This window comes from Oncorhynchus kisutch, linkage group LG3 (genome assembly GCF_002021735.2).
Source record: "Oncorhynchus kisutch isolate 150728-3 linkage group LG3, Okis_V2, whole genome shotgun sequence".
Taxonomy (NCBI): Eukaryota; Metazoa; Chordata; class Actinopteri; order Salmoniformes; family Salmonidae; genus Oncorhynchus; species Oncorhynchus kisutch.
Window position 1 is genome coordinate 16,813,875 of NC_034176.2, and position 22,748 is coordinate 16,836,622.

Genomic DNA, 22,748 nt, shown 5'->3' on the forward strand with positions numbered 1-22,748 from the left:
GGTCAGATGCGACAATTGGCATTCAATTGGCATTCAGGCCAAAGAGCGCAATCTTGGTTTCATCAGACCAGAGAATCTTCTTTCTCATGGTCTGAGTCCTTTAGGTGCCTTTTGGCAAACTCCAAGCGGACTGTCATGTGCCTTTTACTGAGGGTTGGCTTCCGTCTGGCATAAAGGCCTGATTGGTGGAGTGTTGTCCTTCTGGAAGGTCCTCCCATCCTCACAGAGGAACTCTGGAGCTCTGTCAGCATCATGTTCTTGGTCAGCTCCCTGACCAAGGGCCTTCTCCCCCGATTGCTCAGTTTGGCGGGGCCTGCCAGCTCTAGGAAGAGTCTTGGTGATTCCAAACTTCTTCCATTTAAGAATGATGGAGGCCACTGTGTTCTTCGGGATCTTCAATGCTGCAGAAATGTTTTGGTACCCTTCCCCAGGTCTGTGCCTCGACACAATCCTGTCTCGGAGCTCAACGGACAATTCCTTCAACCTCATGGTTTGGTTTTTGCGCTGACAGGCACTGTCAACTATGGGACCTTATATAGACAGGTGTGTGCCTTTTTTAATAGATTTTTTATTAAACCTTTATTTAACTAGGCAAGTCAGTTAAGAACAAATTCTTATTTACAATGACGGTATACCCCGGCCAAACGGCCTACCCCGGCCTACCCCTTTCCAAATCATGTCCAATCAATTGAATTTACCACAGGTGGACTCCAATCAAGTTGTAGAAACATCTCAAGAATGATCAATATAAACAGGATACACCTGATCCCAATTTCTAGTCTCATAGCAAAGGGTCTAAATACTTATGTAAATTAGGTATTTCTGTTTTATTTGTTATGAATTTGCAAACATTTCAAAAAAACTGTTTATGCTTTGTCATTATGGGGTATTATGTGTAGATTGATGAGGGGGGGAAAGTAATTTCATCCATTTTAGAATAAGGCTGTAACATAACAAAATGTGGAAAGGGGGAAGGAGTCTGAATACATTTTGAATGCACTGTATATCAAATCAAATGTATTTATAAAGCCCTTCTTACAACAGCTGATATCTCAAAGTGCTGTACAGAAACCCAGCCTAAAACCCCAAACCGCAAGCAATGCAGGTGTAGAAGCATGGGGGGGAAAGTAATTTCATCCATTTTAGAATAAGGCTGTAACATAACAAAATGTGGAAAAAGGGAAGGGGTCTGAATACTTTCCAAATGCACTGTATGTATATTTTGTATATATATATATATATATATATATATATATATATATATATATATATATATATATATATATATATATATATATATATATTGTGTATTATTATTTATTTATTTTTATACATATTTTATTTTGATTTTTCGGTTTTACAAACATATAGATAATGACAGAAAACAATACATTGAGAATGCATAGAGGTGGATCAGAGAATCACCAGCAGCAAGAGCGACATCATTGATGCATACAGAGAAAAGAGTCGGCCCGAGAATTGAATCCTTTGGCACCCCCATAGAGACTTCCAGAGGTCCGGACAACAGGCCCTCCGATTTGACACACTGAACTCTGTCTGAGAAGTAGTTGGTGAACCAGGTGAGGCAGTCATTTGGGAAATCAAGGCTGTTGAGTCTGCCGATAAGAATGTGGTGATTGACGGAGTCGAAAGGCCTTGGCCAGGTCGATGAATACAGCTGCACAGTATTGTCTCTTATCGATGGCGGTTATGATATCGTTTAGGACCTTGAGCATGGCTGAGGTGCACCCATGACCAGCTCGGAAACCAGATTGTATAGCGGAGAAGGTACGGTGGGATTCGAAAGTCGGTGATCTGTTTGTTAACTTGGCTTTCAAAGACATTAGAAAGGCAGGGTAGGATAGATATAGGTCTGTAGCAGTTTGGGTCTAGAGTGTCTCCCCCTTTGAAGAGGGGGATGACCGCAGCAGCTTTCCAATCTTTGGGGATCTCAGACGATAGGAAAGAGAGTTTGAACAGGCTAGTAATAGGGGTTGCAACCATTTCCGGGGATCATTTTAGAAAGAGAGGGTCCAGATTGTCTAGCCCGTCTGATTTGTAGGGGTGCAGATTTTGCAGCTCTTTCAGAACATCATCTACATACTGCAGAAACAACCTCTTCTAAAGTTATCTCTGCATTTAGCTCCATTTGAGCAGCACCGCATAAATTAGGTAGGGAAAGGGAATGGAGGAAATCAGACATTTTCGCGGTATCTGCAGTGCGGTATCTGCAGGTGTAGAGGTCTTGATAACACTTTGTGAAACATGCATTAATTTATTTTGGGTCTGTAGTAACAGCTCCTGTACTAGATGTAATTATATGAATAGCTCTATTGGCCTGTATACCTCTCAGCTGGCGTGCCAGTAGTTTATCCGGTTTGTCAGCCAACTCTAAGTGTTTTTGTTTAATCTTTAATAGCATTGTGTTTACTTGGTTAGAGAGAATAGTATTGTATTCATATTTGAGTTTTATTATGTCATTCAACTTGGAAGATAAGGGCGGTTCCATATAGACTCTCTCAAGCACCGGGAGCTGGGCCTCAATTTCTAATAATCTTCTCTGCCTACATTTTTTCATGGTAGCCTCATATATTATATGCCCACACATAACAGCCTTAAATGCCTCCCACAAAGTCGAGTCGGATACATCAGCAGTATCATTTTGAGACCTATAGTCCGTAATTAAATTGGCTGTTTGTTGGTGAAATTGTTCATCATTGAGTAATGTTGGATTAAATCGCCAACTGAATTGAGGCCTTGTTCTGCCGAAATCCATTTGTAATAAAATGGGACTGTGATCGGAAGTTATTATATTATAGATGTGACGTTAGATGTCAATTTAGAGCCTGTTTAAAAAGTAGTACATTTTTGTGTATGATTTATGCACGTGAGAAGAAAGAATCATCCTTATCCGTAGAGTGTTGTAATCTCCACATATCAACAAGGTTCATTGTTCCAATTAAATTATTCAAGACAGTAGTGGAATTCAGTGAAGTGGTAGGGCGACTAGGAAGCCTATCCATATAATGATCGAAAATGCAGTTAAAATCTCTGCCTGTAATTAAATGTGTGGTTGATAAATCTGGTAAGAGACTGAAGACATTCCAAAATAACCCTGGTTCATCGAGGTTCGGTGCATAAAGATTTATAAATGTTACATGTCGTGATAGAATGTGGCCTATTACTTTAATAAAGCGGCCATTGTGGTCGCTTATAGTTGAAATATGTTTGAATGGGACAGTTTTTCGAAATAATATGGCTACACCTCTAGTCTTGGATGAAAAGGTTGATTGATAAATCTGTGATACCCAACTACATTTTAATCTCCATTGCTCTGTATGCTTCATGTGAGTTTTTCGTAGAAACACAATATCTCCAGATAAAGATTTCAAATGTGAGAAAACTTTTCCTCTTTTCAAATTCGTTCTCAAACCTTGTACATTCCACGAAAGAAGGGTAATGTAAAGAAGTAATTATCAGTAGTCATAAGGAATAATTATTTGGTCCTCAAATACATTATAATTGTAACAGTAGGGTTGGTGCAACATGTAAAGAGCAAAGGACACATTTTTTAAAAATGAAAAAACATTCTCCACCTCCCTCCCCTGTCCACTTCCCCAAACGAAGTGGAATATACATTCCCACATAAACATTGTGGAACTGCTGGACACTACAGGGAGACATAGGTTTGCTAACCAATGTATAGTGAAACTAAATTAGTGTACCTTCAGGTGGTCCGACTGGGCCCCCTCACTCTTATGTCTATAACAATTGGTCTTATAAAATAACTGAATTGAGCCAAACAATGTTGTCAATATGTCCCTACTGAAACAGGGAAATCGGTCAGGTGCAGTTTTACCCACCTGTGGGACTATGACAGCACTGTCATATCTGAAAATGGCGGGATAAACCGGCCTACCGATCACTGTGAACAGCTGCACTGGCCCGGCCCTAATGGTCCTAGGCGTTGGTGGCTATAGAAGTAATCCTGTCAATGAAAGACGCGGCATCCTGTGGTTTTTAAAACACCTTCTCTACCGTACCATGGGTAAGTATCCGCCAAGCAGGGAAGAGGAGGCCATGTCTGATTCCTGCATCTCTGAGCTTCTTCCGAGCTCCATCAAAGGCCTAGCGCTACTTGGTTACCTCAGCAGTGTAGTCTGGGTATATGTTAACCCGAGCTCCGTTGAAGGATATGGGGAATAGCCGGCGGGACAGGCGCAGAATCTTTTCCCTCTCGGGGCCGTGGTGTATTTTGGCAATCATGATGCGGCAGCGCAGCGGAGAGACACTTTCGGCCTTGGGGGAAATGGTCAAACCCTAACAGTTTTGGTATAAACTGTGTTGGTCTGCCCTTCTCCATTTGTTCTTCCAAGCCTGTGATTTTCATATTTGAACACATTGAACGTCCCTCAAGGTCAATTAGCTTGAGTTTCATAGCTTTGTTTGCTGTTAGTAGCTCTTCATACTGTCCCTCGAAGGTGGCGATGCGTGTCTCGTGGTCACCTGCGTTTCCTTCCAGATCAATAACGCGGGTTGTATGTTCAGCCAGGGAGGCTTGCACTGACTGTAAGGATGAGTCGAGATGATTAAATCGAGTGTTCATGTCCTCTTCCATTTTCTTGATAGCTGCTAATATAATAGTCGGGGAGGGCTCCGAGTCAGGGTTAGCCATGCTAGCAATTACGGCCAGGCTAACGCAAGCATCGCCATCCTCGTCTTGTGCTGTGGTGGGGACTTTGCCGTCTTTCATTTCTGTTTTTTGATTCATTAGTTTTCCCTTGGCCTTGTTTCTCGTGGAGTTGCTCATTGTAACATTTTGGTCGGGCAAAAGTAGAATTTAAATCAAATTTAGGCAGGGGTGATGAGAAGGTAGTCGTCTACTCCATGTGGTGCTCACTAGCGCCCCATATTATTATTATTTATAAAGAGAAAAATAAATAAATATATATATATATATATATATATATATATATATATTTACAAAGAAAATATATGATGCAGACAATTACATTGATGGAAGCTATAATCTATCTGCTATATTAAAGCTGATCTACCCCCTAAAACAAAAACTAAAATAATTTGTTGGTAAATGACAAGTCTGTAATGACTCAACAATGTGTGTGCTATATGAGATAAGACAACCTTTCACATGTTTAGGTCTGTTGCTCAACCAAGGAATTATGATCATATGACACACAAGTGTACACTTTCCCACAGACTGGGGATTTATGTTCCCCTTCCTTCCTATGATGACACAATGGAATTGGTTGTGATGGCAAAACTCTAGTTTCACTTTCAGCTTGTTAAATGACAATAGCATTAGAACTAGTTTAAGACTTATTCGTACAGGTTGCTACAAGGAAAATGGACGAGAAAACACCGCTAATAATCAAGCCCACATCGCGCACAAGGTAGGCTACAATCAAATCATTTATGTGCTGCTTTCTATCAAAGCCATCAGAGATTCTGACCAAATGCTATTTCAAATAAAATAAGTTGTTCATTCATATTACTTCCTTTTTTTCATTCACAGCAATGCCAGGCTATACCTCGCAGTTTTTTCTGCTGTTTTGGGGAATTTCAATTTCGGCTATGCCTTGGTGTACCCCTCCCCAGTGATCCCTCAACTCAAAAACAGTGATAACCCCCAATTGAGAATGGACACAGAACAGATAGCCTGGTTTGGGGTGAGTGAGACAGAGCGGGAAAAACAACAGATGTCTTCTCATTCATTCAGTGTCTCCTTCATTAAGAGAATGTTGTCCGATGACAGCCAATAAGATAATGCCTTAACTCAATGATAATGTATATATAAAAAAAATATTTAAAAAAGTACAGCTATATTGTCAAGTCAATCAGACAATCCATATACTTGACCCATTCAGTATAAAGTGTGAGATGTAAGTGTAAGTAGCACTATGTCCTGAAACATTCCTCTTTAGTTTTAAGCATGTCCCTATTTGACTGTGCAGTGACTGTTTCTTTTATTAGTCTATTTTCACACTGGGGGCAGCAGCAGGAGGACTTGGTGCCATGCTTCTGAATGACCTGATTGGCCGGAAGTTGAGCATCATGGTGTCAGCAGTCCCCTCAACAGTAGGGTACGTAAGCTATGTACACATGTTCTGGATGGAAATATACATTTTCTGGTTATTTACTGAAAGAACAAGGAACAAATACATTACTTTGTCATTAAGTGTAGATTGATGAGGGGAAAGAAAATAATTTAATCCAATTTAGAATAAGGCTGTAATGTAACAAAATGTGGAAAAGGGGAAAGGGTCTGAATACTTCTAATCCTTAAGAAAATGTGCAGTATTGTTTTTTTAATGTATTATTTCTTACATTGTTAGCTCAGAAAACCTTACATGTTATTACATACAGCCGGGAAGAACTATTGAATAAAATTAACTGAAATTAAGCAGGAATTCGTTGACAAAATGGAGGAAAATGCAGAGATGCAGTTGGAAGAGCTACAAATTCAGGTTAGCTAGCTGAGAGAGGAGCTGAAAACTTCCACTGAACAGGCTAGATCCAACCAGGGGCGGCAGGGTAGCCTAGTGGTTAGAGCGTTGGACTAGTAACCGAAAGGTTGCAATTTCAAACCCCCGAGCTGACAAGGTACAAATCTGTCGTTTTGCCCCTGAACAAGGCAGTTAACCAACTGTTCCTAGGCCGTCATTGAAAATAAGAATTTGTTCTTAACTGACTTGCCTAGTTAAATAAAGGTCAAATAAAAAAAAACAGAGAGACGTCAACTTACCATCACAACCAGCACTACGACCAGGAATACCACTTTCCCAAAGCGGACCCATTTGAACTGATTCCAGAGGCTGACCCAAAACAACGCTGCCGGAGTTGAGGGTGCCGGAGCAGTCTTCTAGTGAGGCTTCGGATGCGTGCCCACCACCCACCGCATCCTAGTACTGTATACTACTCATTAATGTTCAATCCCTAAGTTAAAAAAGTCAAAATCAGGGCAATATTTGCTTTCCAAAGGCTCAAGTGTGGAGCGGTGCCATGTGAGACATACTTTTCTGAGTTCCTCACTAGAACATTTAAATATTGTTCCAAAACATGGGCATTTTGTAATTTTGATTAAAATACCTTACTTTCACGTCTTTGTCGACGATGCCATGCACCAACCGCAAGAATCAGAGTCACCTGCTCTGGTTTACAAACAAATGCTTATTTGTGTAAAATTTTGCCCGGAATTGGCCTTAGCTAGAGTGAGTTTGGTAGTTAGCTTCAGTGTTGTTAGCACCGGTTAGACATGGCAGCGAACATTCCCCCTCCCGCCATTATGAAGCTCAGCGGGGATTGGAGCACGAACTGGGATACGTTTAGAAGTGAATGGGAGGACTATGCGCTAGCAACGGGACTTCTGGAAAAGGACGATGAGGTAGTGGCTGCCACTTTGAGGACTATAATGGGAACTGAATGCCGCCACGTATACAAACACAACCTGAACCTAACAGCAGCTCAGCAAGGTAACGCTATAGCTATTCTTGATGCTCTTGAACATTACTTTACACCAGCAAAGAACGTCATCTACGAGCGTTATGTTTTCGGTCGTTGCAAACAGGAGGACGGGGAGTCCATTGACAGCTTTGTCAGTAGGTTAAGGGAAAAGGCAGCTACATGTGACTATGGTGCTTTAAGAGATGAACTGATCAGAGATACGATTGTGCTTGGCATAACTGATGAGGGCACCTGCAGACGTTTGCTGAGAGAACGTGACCTGACGCTGGCCTTGGCAGTGGAGACATGCCGTGCAGCAGAGCTTACTGATATACGGATAAGGTCCATGGAGCTAGAAAGGCAACATACGGACAATGTCAATGCTACATTCAGGCAGCCAGTAAAGAAATTCCCCTTTGCCACAGCTAATGATAATACTACAGCCAACTCTGCAGTAGACAACCCCAATACATGCCGATATTGTGGAATTTCTCGTGGAAGAGGAAAAGAACACTGCCCAGCCTATGGAAAAATATGAAAATCCTGAGGTACAGCTAATCACTTCGCAATGGTCTGCATGAAAAGCAAGAGAAAGGAGGGTAAAGTACACTCCATGGAAACAAACACAGATGAAGGGAACGGCAGCACAGAGGATGTATATGCTAGCGAGTGCATAGGGTCAGTGAGGGCAAAAGGACAAAAGTGGTTTGTCACTCTGCTACTTAATAATAAACCACAGCAATGCCAGCTAGATTCAGGGGCCACATGCAACGTTATGAGCCTTAAAGACAAAAGGAGGCTCGCGCCCAGAGACAAACTCACACAGAGTAGCACCAAGCTGAAACTGTATTCAGGCCAGTTCATGACCTCTTTTGGCCTGTTTGTGACAGAGTGTGTTTTACGTGACCAGAAATACACCCTTGAGTTTGAAATAGTTGAGGCTAGTCAACAGCCATTGCTGTCAGGTTCTACATGCGAGCGCCTTGGACTTATTAACTTCACCATCCCAGCTGATCTTAACATTATAGACAAAGTCCAGGCTGGGCCCCTGAGCAAGGAGACACTCCTAAGCAAGTACCATGATGTTTTCAACGCACCTGTTGAGTCAGTTCCCGGGGAAGTCCACTTTGAGTTGGACGCAGCAATCCAGCCTGTCCAGTGTGCACCCCGCAATGTACCAGTGGCCATGAAAGCAGCTACGAAGGCTCAGCTTGACAAATACGAATTAGATGGCCATCACCGAGCCTACGGACTGGATAAGTAATATGGTTATCGTCAAGAAACCAGACAAGCTACAGATATGCATTGATCCTAAACACCTCAACCGGGCTCTGCGACGTTCACATTACATTATGCCCACGTTGGAGGATGTTCTTTACAAGCTCCCAAAGGCCAGAGTCTTCACGCTCGTGGATGCCAGAGATGCCTTCCTGCAGTGCAAGCTCGACGAGCCCAGCAGCTACATGACCACGTTTTGGACACCCTGGAGCAGGAAGAGGTGGTTGAAGCTTCCGTTTGGTGTCTCCGTGGCTCCAGAGGTGTATCAGCGGAAACAGCATGAGCTGTTGATGGGACTCATTGGCTTGGAACCCATAGCAGATGACATCCTCGTAGTGGGCTGTGGGGACTGTGATGAGGAGGCAGAATGTGACCATGACGCCAAGCTGCTGGCCCTGATGGTCAGATGCAGACAGGTCAAGCTAAGGCTAAGCATAAAAAAGCTTCAGTTTAAAGTGCCAGAGGTCTGCTTTCATGGGCACATCTTGTCCTCCACCGGATTGAAGGCGGATCCTGAAAAAGTGAATGCTGTCTTGGAAATTCCCCACCTATCTGACGTGAAGGGAGTGCAGCGCTTCGTCGGATTCGTCACCTACCTGGCCAAATTCCTACCGCGGCTCTCTGAAGTGTGTGAGCCACTGAGGAGGCTCATGGACAAGGACACCATCTGGCATTGGCTCCCAAAACATGACGCAGCGGTGAGGGAAATAAAACAACTGGTCACCCAGACACCTGTACTGCGATACTACAATGTGTCAAAACCTATCACGATTCAGAGTGACTCAAACCAGTATGGACTTGGCTGTTGCCTCATGCAGGAGGGCCAGCCTGTGGCATTCGCCTCTAGGGCACTCACCCCAACAGAGCAGAACTATGCCCAGATAGAGAAGGAGTGCCTCAGCATTGTGTTTGCATGCCAACGCTTCCACCACTACCTGTACCGGCGCGACAATATTACCGCAGAGACAGATCACAAGCCCCTTATTGCTATATTCAGCAAGCCTCTCCTGAATGCCCCAAAACGACTGCAGAGCATGCTACTGCATGTTTTGCCCTACAAAACTACAACCTTAAGGTGGTGTATAAGCCAGGGCCAGAGATGTATGTGAGTGACACGCTCAGCAGGGCTACTGCATCAGGCACTCACACATGCTCCATGCATGAACAACACGCAGTGTGCAGCTTACAAACAGAGCAAGTGGATGATGAACACATCAACCAGGCTGACTACCTCAATGTTACGGACCAGCGCCTTGTACAAATCAGACAGCACACAGACAGGGACGGGCAACTCCAGGCATTGAGGTCTGTGATTCTGATGGGCTGGCCCGACTGCAGGGAAGAAACTGCTTTAGCCGTCAGAGACTATTGGCCAGTCAAAGAGGAGCTCAGTGTTCAAAATGGAGTAATATTCAACAGTCAGAGAGTCATCATTCCCCGGTCTCTGCGCCCTGAGATGTTGGCACGCCTGCACTCAAGTCACATAGGAGGTGAGGCCTGTTACAGACAAGCACGTGACACACTGTATTGGCCAGGAATGCAGAGTGAAAACAAAGACTATGTCAGTAAATGCACAATCTGCAATGACTATGCCATTGAGCAACAGAGAGAGACGATGATGTCCCACGAGCTACCGATGCGCCCCTGGCAGATAGTAAGTCTAGATCTCTTCCAGCACAGTGGCAAAGACTTTCTGCTGGTAGTCGATCATTACTCAGACTTTTGGGAGATCGACCTCCTCCCCAACGTCTCAGCAGAGAAAACGATCAAACGCTGCAAGGCTCAGTTTGCCCGCTATGGCCAGCCAGATAAGGTAATTTCAGACAATGGACCCCAATTCTCCGGAGTTGAGTTTCAAAAATTTGCTGCAGGATGGGAATTCGAGCACGTCACTTCATCACCACGACACCCAAAAGCTAATGGGAAGGCGGAGTCCGCAGTAAAAATCGCAAAGAACCTCTGCAAAAAGGCTCTGCGACAGGGCAAGATGCCTGGAAAGCAATACTGCAGTGGCGCAATACCCTGACAGAAGGCATGGATAGCAGCCCCGGCACAGCGCCTCATGGCACGGCGCTTAAAAGCAGCTCTGCCAGTAGCCAGCACTCTCCTGGAGCCATGTGTGGTGACAGACGTGCTGGTGAAGCTACGTCACAGAAGACAGGTCTCCAAGTTCATCTACGACAAATCAGCAAAAGACTTACCTGAGTTCAGGGTGGGTGAAACGGTGCGAATTAAGCCACTACCAGGGGACCGGACAGGCCTCTGGAGACTCGGATCCTGTGTACAGAAAGTGGCACCACGCTCCTACTTGGTCGAAGTGAATGGATCACTGTACCGTCGTAACAGGGTTGACCTTCGGATTGCTGAGCCAGCACCTACTCAGAACCCTGATGGCCAAAGGGGTCGCAAGACAAAAGACAGAACCCCAGCAAGTCACATGGGGCCTGAAGCACTGGGCGAAGAGCCAGGGGATCACAGGTTGGCCGCTCCCTCGCCCATCAATTCTCCCCTTAGACATTCAGGTGACACACCTGTGCAGGAACCTGCAGTCCTCGCAGACAAGCCCCCTGTCTTTTCACGCTGCGTGCGTCTGTCCCAGCCACCAAAAATACTTAATCTTTAGGTTTCCCATCATGGATTGTTGACAGAGATAAAAGTGAAGAGAATATCAAAATCTGTTGTTGTTACCTGAGAGAAAAAAAAATACTAATACTAATACTACTCATGTTGGAAATTGTTACTAGGTTTGTTTTGTTAGTGAATTGACACCTGTCCTATTTTATTAAATGGAATATGTTATGGGCGTAAGATGTTCACAGGGATGCCATCTGTTGGTAAATGTTCATTACTGCAACTCTTGTGTTTTACCGGGGTGCTTGAGATACCCGGATGTGTTGTGATGTACTGAACAAGACTGGTTACTCGCATCAATGCCTCTGTCTCGTCATTTAACATTCAAACAATATCCACATTTGGATTCGAATCTACCCTGACTACACTCAAGCGGTTACCAAGCAGAGGGCTATGATCAGGGGCTGTGAGGGAATCTGTTATGCCCTGTGGTACCCTGTGGATTTGAGGATAACAACCCCAGATGGCATTCGGAAAAGCATCTCAGATCCAGCGCTAGCTAAGGGTTTCATTCTGAAAAATTTGACACACAAGTGAAGATCGAACACAACAGTAATTCAGTTCTCTTTCTAATGTTGGGTGAAATTTTTGCCTAACAAACCAAGCTAGGAAGCAACGGGCTATTTGGCAATCAGGAGGTAAACTATGCTAGCCAGTTTAAGGACTGAACTGGGCCATCCAGCTGCATTGGCGTTACTGTTGTTGATCTGTTAAAACCTGTTAAGGCTAGGCAGAATACTGCCCCCTTTGGAGGAATTGCGTGCCCATAGTAAACAGAAAATAAATCTGTCCAAAATTGCTAATATATGCATATAATAATAATTATTGAATAGAAAACACTCTAAAGCTTCTAAAACCGTTCAAATTATGTCTGTATGTAAAGCAGAACTCACAGGGCAGCCATTCTCCCAAACTCTCTCTGTCATCAGAAAAGTTGGGCCAACTTTGACGTCATCGCCCCCACCCTTCCCAACCAGCTACGGATCTGGGAACAGTTTCTATCTCTTCAGCGAGATGTCTTCTTTCAATAGGGCGTTTCATTGTGAGAATCGCGCATGCTTTGACCCGTTGGCGGGCAAAAGCATTGGTGTCACGTGAAAACACATGCACTTTCATGCGCGTTTTTGCGCCTGGAGTTCCCTTTGTTCCAGGAATCACTACACGATACCGGTTTGTCTGTTCGAGTTGAGAATTGTTTTGCACGTTTAGAACATCCTAAAGCTTGATTCTGCACTTAGTTTGACCAGTTTAGTCGACATATAATATGTCATTTTGAAGTTTTGATGCGCAACCCCTTGAATTTTGGCTGCATTTCAGCCGGCATTTGTCGCGTTTGAGAACACAAAGACACAGACTTGAAAACCAAACGCAGTTTTTGGTAAGTATGACTCCTTCCACGACTTATGATCGAAGACCATCAAAGGTAAGGGAATATTTATGTGGTAATTTTGTGTTTCTGTTGACTTCAACATAGCGGAGAAATATTGCTAATGTCTGAGCGCCGTCTCAGATTATTGAAAAATGAACGATTTCTGTAACGTTAAAAATAAATGTGACAAAGCGATTGCATTAAGAAGGAGTGTATCTTTCTAACTATATGTAGAACATGTATATTTAGTCAAAGTTATTGATGTGTATTGCTGTTATCCTGCGTTATCTGGCGGAGTTATCAGACATTTGAGTAGCATTTTTTGAACATGGCCGTCAATGTAAACAGTGATTTATGGATATAAATAGCATATTATTGAAAAAAACATAAATGTACTGTATAACATGTCCTATTACTGTCATCTGATGAAGATTTTCAAAAGGTTAGCGAATAATTTCTTTTAATCCTGCTTTTGTGATTGCATCTTTTGTTCGACAAATATGGCTATTTAAATTAGCCGTATCTTTGGTGGTGGTTTGACATAAATATGTGCTATGTTTTCGCCGTAAAACATTTTAGAAATCTGACTTGCTGGGTAGATGAACAAGGTGTTTATCTTTCATTTGAGCTATTGAACTTGTTAATGTGTGGAGGTTAAATATTTCTAAGAATATTTTTGCATTCTGTGCGCCACTGTTTCAGTTGAGCAGGGGGGGGTGGTACCCCTTGGGGAACGTGGTAGCGTTAACAAGATTAACAGACTGGTTACTTGTGCTGCAAGGGACTGTAACTCCACCTGGATAAGATGGCTATGACATTATGTGAATTTTCCCAGTAATCATCATTTTTGATTATGATGGCCCATGTTAATGCCAGATTAGTTAGTTAGCTAACATTTATGTTACAGATCTGACCTTTTTAGCTAACTTTAGCTGACATCACTTGTACTCAATCTCAGATAATTCGGACAAGAGCACATCAGCATTAATATTCATGATGCTTAGACCAAAAGTGAAATAATACTTTAGTAATCTTGTTCTTTTGCTTAGATGGCTACATAGTAGAGCATATATTGCAAATTGTGTACATCTAACGATCTCACTAGTTTGTTTAGCTGTCATTTTTTGAGGCAACCATTATTTACGTATAATTTACAGCAAAGCGTTTCCCTTTTTTGGTTTAATGCTGGTCTTTTGCTTCTGTATCGTTAATCCATGGTGCAACGCAGCCATAGCTGTTATCTTTCCCCTGCATAGTTTGGAGTTATACATCTAAATTATCGTTGTAGATCATGGGCTCTCTACTTTCATTGGTTTAGTTCGAGTTCTTAGTTCCCCTCCGTTAGTATGTAGCTCAGTGTAGCCCGTAGCCATGAGGCATTTCTACAAATCTTCGCGTTACATGTCATACCAACTAAATTCACTAGAGGGCATACAAGTTAATGGTATAATTATTGACCTGCACAGCCGTGCTATTTTAGCAATAAGAGCTGGTTGAACTGGGTGTTTTGAAAGGGGCTATTGTGAATTGCGGCACGTTACAGTATACTCAAATCTGTTTGTAATTGTTCTATTTTTAAGGGAGTTTTGTTTCCTCTCCTTTTAATAGCCTGTTGACTGTGTAATGTGAGGTTATCTTAAATTAACAAAACATAATTGAAGTGTTACAGAACAAAAAAGTAACAGGGTAACCACACTGAGATATTTACTATCAGACACTATAAATTACATAAAAATGTACATTGAAAGTTTGTATGTTATGCCATATGGCAAGGAATTCACTAATCTGTGTGTGTGTGTGTATTTGGATACGTTCGGGTGAGGCTCAGTCTCTCTAGGTAAGCTGTTATCGGTATGTGGTGTACGTGTGTACGAGGGGTTAGTGCAGCATCTCATTTGTGGAGAGGCCAGTACTGGGGTGTTACTGTTCATACTAGTTCTCCTCAATGTGAATGTATGTTTTTAATTAAATGTTTTATTATAATTTATTTATTTTTATTCCTCTCCCCACTTCCCTGTCCTCCTTGCAGAGGTTTTCACAGGTTTTAAAGGTCCTTATTCTTAACTATGGCATTGCCAAATAGGCTATGCAGCGCAGTAGCTAAATTTGTCAGTTGGAACATGTGCATTTGAACCCCCCAGTCAAATGTAGTAAGGTATTTTCCCATTTACAGAAATTAAAGGCAGATATAGAGTATCTCCAGGAAACACATTTTCGCATTACGGATCATTCTAGAATCTAGACTAAAACTGGGACGATTCTCACATATTCCATTCCAAGTTTCATGCTAAATGCCGTGGCTCTGCTATTTTGATTCATAGAGATGTTCTGTTCGTAGAGCCGAAGGTGATATCGGACAAAAATGCATATATAAACTCAGCAAAAAAAGAAATGTCCTTTTTTCAGGACCCTGTCTTTCAAAGATAATTCATAAAAATCCAAATAACTTCATAGATCTTCATTGTAAAGGGTTTAAACACTGTTTCCCATGCTTGCTCAATGAACCATAAACAATTAATGAACATGCACCTGTGGAACGGTCGTTAAGACACTAACAGCTTACAGACGGTAGGCAATTAAGGTCCCACTTATGAAAACTTAGGACACTAAAGAGGCCTTTCTACTGACTGAAAAACACCAAAAGAAAGATGTCCAGGGTCTCTGCTCATCTGCGTGAACGTGCCTTAGGCATGCTGCATGGAGGCATGAGGACTGCAGATGTGGCCAGGGCAATAAATTGCAATGTCCGTACTGTGAGACGCCTAAGACAGCGCCCCAGGGAGACAGGACGGACAGCTGATCGATCGTCCTTGCAGTGGCAGACCACGTGTAACAACACCTGCACAGGATTGGTACATCCGAACATCACACCTGCGGGACTGGTACAGGATGGCAACAACAACTGCCCGAGTTACACCAGGAATGCACAATCCCTCCATCAGTGCTCAGACTGTCCGCAATAGGCTGAGAGAGGCTGGATTGAGGGCTTGTAGGCCTGATGAAAGGCAGGTCCTCACCAGACATCACCGGCAACAACGTCGCCTATGGGCACAAACCCACCGTCGCTGGACCAGACAGGACTGGAAAAAAGTGCTCTTCACTGACGAGTCACGGTTTTATCTCACCAGGGGTGATGGTCGGATTCACATTTATCGTTGAAGGAATGAGTGTTACACCGAGGCCTGTACTCTGGAGTGGGATCGATTTGGAGGTGGAGGGTCCGCCATGGTCTGGGGCGGTGTGTCACCGAATCATCGGACTGAGCTTGTTGTTATTGCAGGCAATCTCAATTCTGTGCTTACTGGGAAGACATCCTCCTCCCTCATGTGGTACCCTTCCTGCAAGCTCATCCTGACATGACCCTCCAGCATGACAGTGCCACCAGCCATACTGCTCATTCTGTGTGTGATTTCCTGCAAGACAGGAATGCAAGTGTTCTGCCATGGCCAGTGAAGAGCCCGGATCTCAATCCCATTAAGCACATCTGGGACCTGTTGGATCGGAGGGTGAGGGCTAGGGACAGGGCCATTCCCCCCCAGAAATGTCCGGGAACATGCAGGTGCCTTTGTGGAAGAGTGGGGTAACATCTCACAGCAAGAACTGACAAATCTGGTGCAGTCCATGAGTAGATGCACTGCACTACTTGATGAAGCTGGTGGCCACACCAGATACTGACTGTTAATTTTGATTTTGACCCCCCCTTTGTTCAGGGACACATTATTCCATTTCTGTTAGTCACATGTCTGTGGAACTTGTTCAGTTTATGTCTCAGTTGCTGAATCTTATTATGTTCATACAAATATTTGCACATGTTATGTTTCCTTAAAATAAACGCAGTTGACAGTGCGTTTATATATATATATATATATATATATATATATATATATATATATATATATATATATATATATATATATATATATATTATTATGTAATTTTGATTATTTAAAAATATATATATTTTGTCTTACAGCTGTTGCATAGGATGGTATCAATGTAGCTTGTTTCTGTATTTATGTTGTTGCTGTACATTATGTACTGTCTTAATATCTACTTTTAAAAACCAATAAAAAACTATTGCAAAAAAAGAGTTGCTTTCCAAAGAGATATCCAGGATTGTAAACATACTCTGTTTCATGTAAACATGGCTAGCTGGGGACAACGATGAGACAGCCTACAGGGAGGAGGTGAGGGCCCTCGGAGTGTGGTGTCAGGAAAATAACCTCTCACTCAATGTCAGCAAAACAAAAGAGATGATCGTAGACTTCAGGAAACAGCAAAGGGAGCACCTCCCTATCCACATTGATGGGACAGCAGTGGAGAAGGTGGAAAGTTTTAAGTTCCTCGGTGTACATATCACCAACAAACTGAAATGGTCCACCCACACAGACAGTACCCCTTTAACCTCAGGAGGCTGAAAAAATGTGGCTTGTCACCAAAAACCCTCACTAACTTTTACAGGTGCACAATTGAGAGCATCCTGTCGGGCTGTATCACCGCCTGGTACACCAAATGCACCGCTCGCAACCGCAGGGCTCTCCAGAGGGTGGTGCGGTCTGCACAACGCATCACTGGGGGCAAACTACATGCCCTCCAGGACACCTACAACACCCGATGTCACAGGAAGACCAAAAAGATTATCAAGGACAATAACCACCCGAGCCACTGCCTGTTCACCCCGCTTCCATCCATAACGCGAGATCAGAACAGGTGCATCAAAGCTGGGACAGAGATTGAAAACAGCTTCTATCTCAACGTTATCAGATTGTTAAACAGCCATCACTAACACAGAGAAGTGGCTGCCTACCTACAGACTTGATATCATTGGCCACTTTAATAAATGGAACACTAGTCACTTTAATAATGCCACTTTAAGAATGTTTACATATCTCACACTACTCATCTCATATGTGTATAATGTATACTGTATCCTCCAGTATCTATTGCATCTTAGCCACTCTGTCACTGCTCATCCATATATTTTATACTTATATATTCTTATCCCATTCCTTTACTAGATTGTGTGTATTAGGTTTTGTTGTGCAATTGTTAGATATTACCTCGGGTCTAGGACCATAAGCATTTCACTACACTCACAATAACATCTGCTAACCATGTGTATGTGACCAATAACATCTGCTAACCATGTGTATGTGAACAATAACATTTGATTGTATTTACGAAAAGCCCCAATGCATTAGGCCACATTACATCATAAGGTAATTATTAACAAAGTGGTTTGGATAAAAATAAAAATATTTGTTGTATACCTCCTTCCAACCCTTACAGGTACATTGTGATGGGAGGGGCACAAGCTACTTGGATGCTACACCTAGGCAGGTTCCTGACTGGTATCGCTGGTGGCATGACTGCTGCTTCCATACCTGTAAGTCTGATAATGTTGTGTGCTCTCAGTGGTGGAAAAAGTACCCAATTGTCATACTTTAATAGAAAATGACTCAAATAAAAGTCACCCAGTAAAATACTAGAGTAAATGTCTAAAGGTATTTGGTTTTAAATATACTATACTATCAAAAGTAAAAGTATAAATCATTTCAAATTCCTTATATTACCCATTTTTATGTTTTTTAAATTTATTTATGTATAGCCAGGGGCACAATCCAAAACTTAGACATAATTTACAAGTGAAGCATTTGTGTTTAGTGAGTCCGCCAGATCCGCGGCAGTAGGGATGACCAGGGGTGTTCTCTTGATAAGTGTGTGAACTGGAACATTTTCCCGTACTGCTAAGCATTCAAAATTTAACAAGTATTTTTGGGTGTCAGAGAAAATGTATTGATTAAAAATGACGTTATATTCTTTAGTAATGTGGTAAAGTAAATGTTGTCAAAAATATAAACAGTTAAGTCATTTTTGGGGGTATCTGTACTTAAGTAGTTTTTCCATAAGTACTTTATACCACTGTGTGCTCTTCTGATGCTTTATCCAATAACAAAGAGTTGGACCATTTAGATACTGCTGTGGACTTAAGAATATGTCCTTAGTAAACTGGTTAACCTGATCTATTGATGTGTCCTGAAATCCCCTCTCCAGGAAATATAAACCCATCTTAGACAACAGTCTTATGGGCTTACTGTCACACCTTACATTAGTGATGATGTTGTTGTGTTCTCTTCTCTTGCACTGCTCCAGGTGTATATATCGGAGATCTCCCACCCCAAAGTTAGGGGGGCTTTGGGATCGTGCCCTCAAATCACTGCTGTGTTTGGAGCCCTGTCACTCTATGCCCTTGGTAAGAACCAATCTCCCTCTGACACATCTCGTACATGGGTAGATACTATAGGTGGCCATCCAGGAGGTCTATGTTGCTGTTAAGATCTTTCAATTTGTATGCGTTTGGTGAAGGGCTGGTGGTTCCATGGCAGTGGCTGGCTGTGGTGGGGGAGATCCCAGCTCTGCTCATGCTGCTGCTGCTGTGCTTCATGCCCAACTCTCCCCGCTACCTCATCATCTGTGGCAAACAGGAGCAGGCCTGCAAGGCCCTGGAGTTTCTGAGGGGGCCCGACTCAGACTTCATGACAGAGTTCAACAGGATTGAACTCAGTATCTCGTCTCAGGTACACAGACAGTACTTTGGTTTGACTGCCTCCAAAGACTTACTGTAGATGTTCGGATTGAATACATTTGGTGTTTCTCCTTTCCTCCAGGGGAGAATCAGGTGGTCCGATTTGACAACGCCATTTTACTACAAGCCCATCCTGATCTCCATAGTGATGAGGTTCCTTCAGCAGATGACTGGCATAACTCCCATCCTGGTGTATCTGGAGCCCATCTTCCACAAGACTGATGTCTTCCTGGTACATGTCTTTTGTCTCCCTGCTATGGGGCTTTTCACACTACTGAGCCAAAATCTGTTCAAGCTGTGGAGTGAGTTTACGACACAATCTGTTCAAGCTGTGGGGTGAGTTTACGACACAATCTGTTCAAGCTGTGGGGTGAGTTTACGACACAATCTGTTCAAGCTGTGGGGTGAGCTTACGACACAATCTGTTCAAGCTGTGGGGTGAGTTTACGACAATCTGTTCAAGCTGTGGGGTGAGCTTACGACACAATCTGTTCAAGCTGTGGGGTGAGTTTACGACAATCTGTTCAAGCTGTGGGGTGAGCTTACGACACAATCTGTTCAAGCTGTGGGGTGAGCTTACGACACAATCTGTTCAAGCTGTGGGGTGAGCTTACGACACAATCTGTTCAAGCTGTGGGGTGAGCTTACGACACAATCTGTTCAAGCTCTGGGGTGAGTTTACGACACAATCTGTTCAAGCTGTGGGGTGAGCTTACAACACAATCTGTTCAAGCTGTGGGGTGAGTTTACGACACAATCTGTTCAAGCTGTGGGGTGAGCTTACGACACAATCTGTTCAAGCTGTGGAGTGAGCTTACGACACAATCTGTTAGGTCAGGAAATGGCTCCTTTACCTCAGTACCTTGATGTTACAGAACATGTCATTTATAACCCAGGACATTTTATATTACCTTTGCCAGTTGAAAAAAATTGCATCCACTTCGATCTAGGAACCTAAGTATGATGCTGCGCTGGTGGGAGCAATTCGACTGCTGTCTGTGGTGATTGCTGCCAGTTTGATGGACAAGGCCGGAAGGAAGGCCCTCCTCTATACCTCAGGTGGGTGCGTTCGTAGGCCAAGTGACACTAACATGTTCCGTACGCTGACAGGGACCAGAGTCATGATTTTCAAATGAGTAAAGCCATAAAATCATCACTGAGCTCTGTGAATAGGCCCTTCAGAAGTGACCCACAGATTTAACCAGTGTACCATAAGTGTAACTGTGTTATCGTGAATTTTTTAAATAACATTTTTATTTGACTTCATTTCTGTTCACTTGTTCTTCCTCTGCAGGGTTCCTGATGTTTCTCGCTACCCTTACAATGAACATGTACTCCCACACCACACCCTGCCCCTCCGGTAACGTGACTGGTACTGTGCTCCCCACAGACCTCATAGCACAGCAGGGGGAAGCTGCCTTCAACACCATCACCCTCATCCCATTAATAAGCACCATGGTCTTTATATTTGGTAAGATTCTGTCTTGATTGAGGAAATACACATGTAATGCGTAATTTCCCAAACACACTCAACACACTTGGGTGGTTTCACATATTTCACGTGGTTTCTTTTTTGCCTGTGCTGCTCCTTTCTCATCAAGGTTATGCTCTGGGATGGGGCCCAATCACTTGGCTTCTGATGTCTGAGATCTTGCCTCTGGGAGCACGGGGGGTCGCGTCAGGCCTGTGTGTGGGGGTTAGCTGGTTGACTGCCTTTGTCTTGAGTCATGTCTTTATTCATGTGGTGGTGAGTTCATTGCTCCATTACTCTGACTACTAATCCAATGTGTGGGTACATTTTAATGACAAACATTTAACATACTACAATTAACATAAATCCTCGTACTATGACATTCAAAGACTGTAATTTCCCTACCCATCTCTTTAACTGAACTTGAGGGGATCTGGGTTAGCATTTATTGCATTCAATTTGGAACCGGGCCTCCTGGGCTTGAGCTGGGTGCCTGTGCTGGCCAACTGCGAAGTTGGCTAAGTATGATTCAGTATGATTCAGTATGATTCAGTGTGATTCAGTGTGATTCAGTGTGATTCAGTATGATTCAGTATGATTCAGTATGATTCAGTATGATTCAGTATGATTCAGTATGATTCAGTGTGATTCTGTGTGATTCAGTGTGATTCAGTGTGATTCAGTGTGATTCAGTGTGATTCAGTGTGATTCAGTGTGATTCAGTGTGATTCAGTGTGATTCAGTGTGATTCAGTGTGATTCTGTATGATTCAGTATGATTCTGTATGATTCTGTGTTTTCACATGAAAAAGTGATTGCTTTATCTGCCTTCCCAATGAAAATCTAGTTTTAAAATTAGAGCATGTCTTTTATGGAAAAGAGATGTATGTATCTGAATGATGCACTGTTGCATTGTTGACATTATGATAGAGCAGCTGCAGATTACCGGTCACGTAACGGGCCATAGCCCGGCTCAGCCTGGGACAGCTTAATCTAATCCCATCCGTGTATGTTGTTAATGTGAAATATTCATCCTTGTCCCTTATACATTATTACCCACCACCAAACAACATCCCAAATTACAATCCTACATTCAACGACTATTAGAAAATGGTTTTGTGTTACAAAGTTCTTGTAATGAGATGTTGTCCATGTTTTCTACAGGAGACCTATGGACTGTTTGTTCCGTTCCTGTTCTTCTCGGTGGTGTGTGTGGTGAACATAATTTTCACCGCCGTGTGTGTCCCTGAGACCAGGAACAGATCACTGGAGGAGATTGAGAACTATTTCCGGACTGGACGCAGTTTCACCATCATTGACACATAGCACCTCTTTGCTGTTGCTTACTGGAGCATTGTGGACTTCATCAACATGATGCAGTCATTTGTATGAATTGATTTTATTCAGGTGTTCAATTCCGGGATTTAAATGTTTTTTAAAGGACAAAGGCACTGTTCTTGGATCTTACTGATATAGTTGTATTAATCACTCATACATATATTTAATTGTAAAAGGACTTTACATACATACACATGTGAAAATACCATTGTCTGCCTGTCAACTTCATGTACCTCTAACAAAAGGTTATAGATTTGAACATTGGGAATAGAGGTTAGACTGTCAAAGTAACACACAGACAAATGAACCATAAACCAGTTTCAGAATTAGACGGCTCAATTCCCTTTAGGTATTCAAACTCACCCTTACCCTTTTGCCTTCTTCTACAAACAGCAATGAGACGTTTCCTTTTACAAAAAAAAGTGAAGATGATCATACACAATTACAGTGGCAAGAAAAAGTATGTGAACCCTTCGGATTTACCTGGATTTGGTCATCAAATTTGATCTGATCTTCATCTAAGTCACAACAATATACAAACATATTGTGCTTAAACTAATAACACACACATTATTGTATTTTTCTTGTCTATATTGAATACATAATTTAAAC

At 42.7% G+C, this 22,748-nt stretch overlaps 1 protein-coding gene across 1 annotated transcript; it reads left to right on the forward strand.

Moving 5' to 3' along the window:
• Positions 1–5,262: 5,262 nt before the first annotated feature.
• slc2a6 (solute carrier family 2 member 6) lies at positions 5,263–22,465 on the forward strand. The gene is made up of 11 exons (XM_020468484.2): positions 5,263–5,414; positions 5,537–5,690; positions 5,995–6,104; positions 18,032–18,128; positions 18,896–18,995; positions 19,109–19,320; positions 19,411–19,560; positions 20,279–20,387; positions 20,623–20,799; positions 20,930–21,075; positions 21,963–22,465. Exons 1-11 carry the CDS (start codon positions 5,368–5,370, stop codon positions 22,122–22,124), a joined length of 1,464 nt encoding a protein of 487 aa, XP_020324073.1. The 5' UTR covers positions 5,263–5,367; the 3' UTR covers positions 22,125–22,465.
• The last annotated feature ends 283 nt before the right edge of the window (positions 22,466–22,748 follow it).

Coding starts and splice junctions, on each gene's coding strand:
- slc2a6 (XM_020468484.2), top strand. CDS start 5,368: ATGGACGAGAAAACACCGCTAATAATCAAGCCCACATCGCGCACAAG. Junction 5,691..5,994: donor AACAGATAGCCTGGTTTGGG/GTGAGTGAGACA, acceptor TTCTTTTATTAG/TCTATTTTCACACTGGGGGC. Junction 19,321..19,410: donor AACTCAGTATCTCGTCTCAG/GTACACAGACAG, acceptor CCTTTCCTCCAG/GGGAGAATCAGGTGGTCCGA.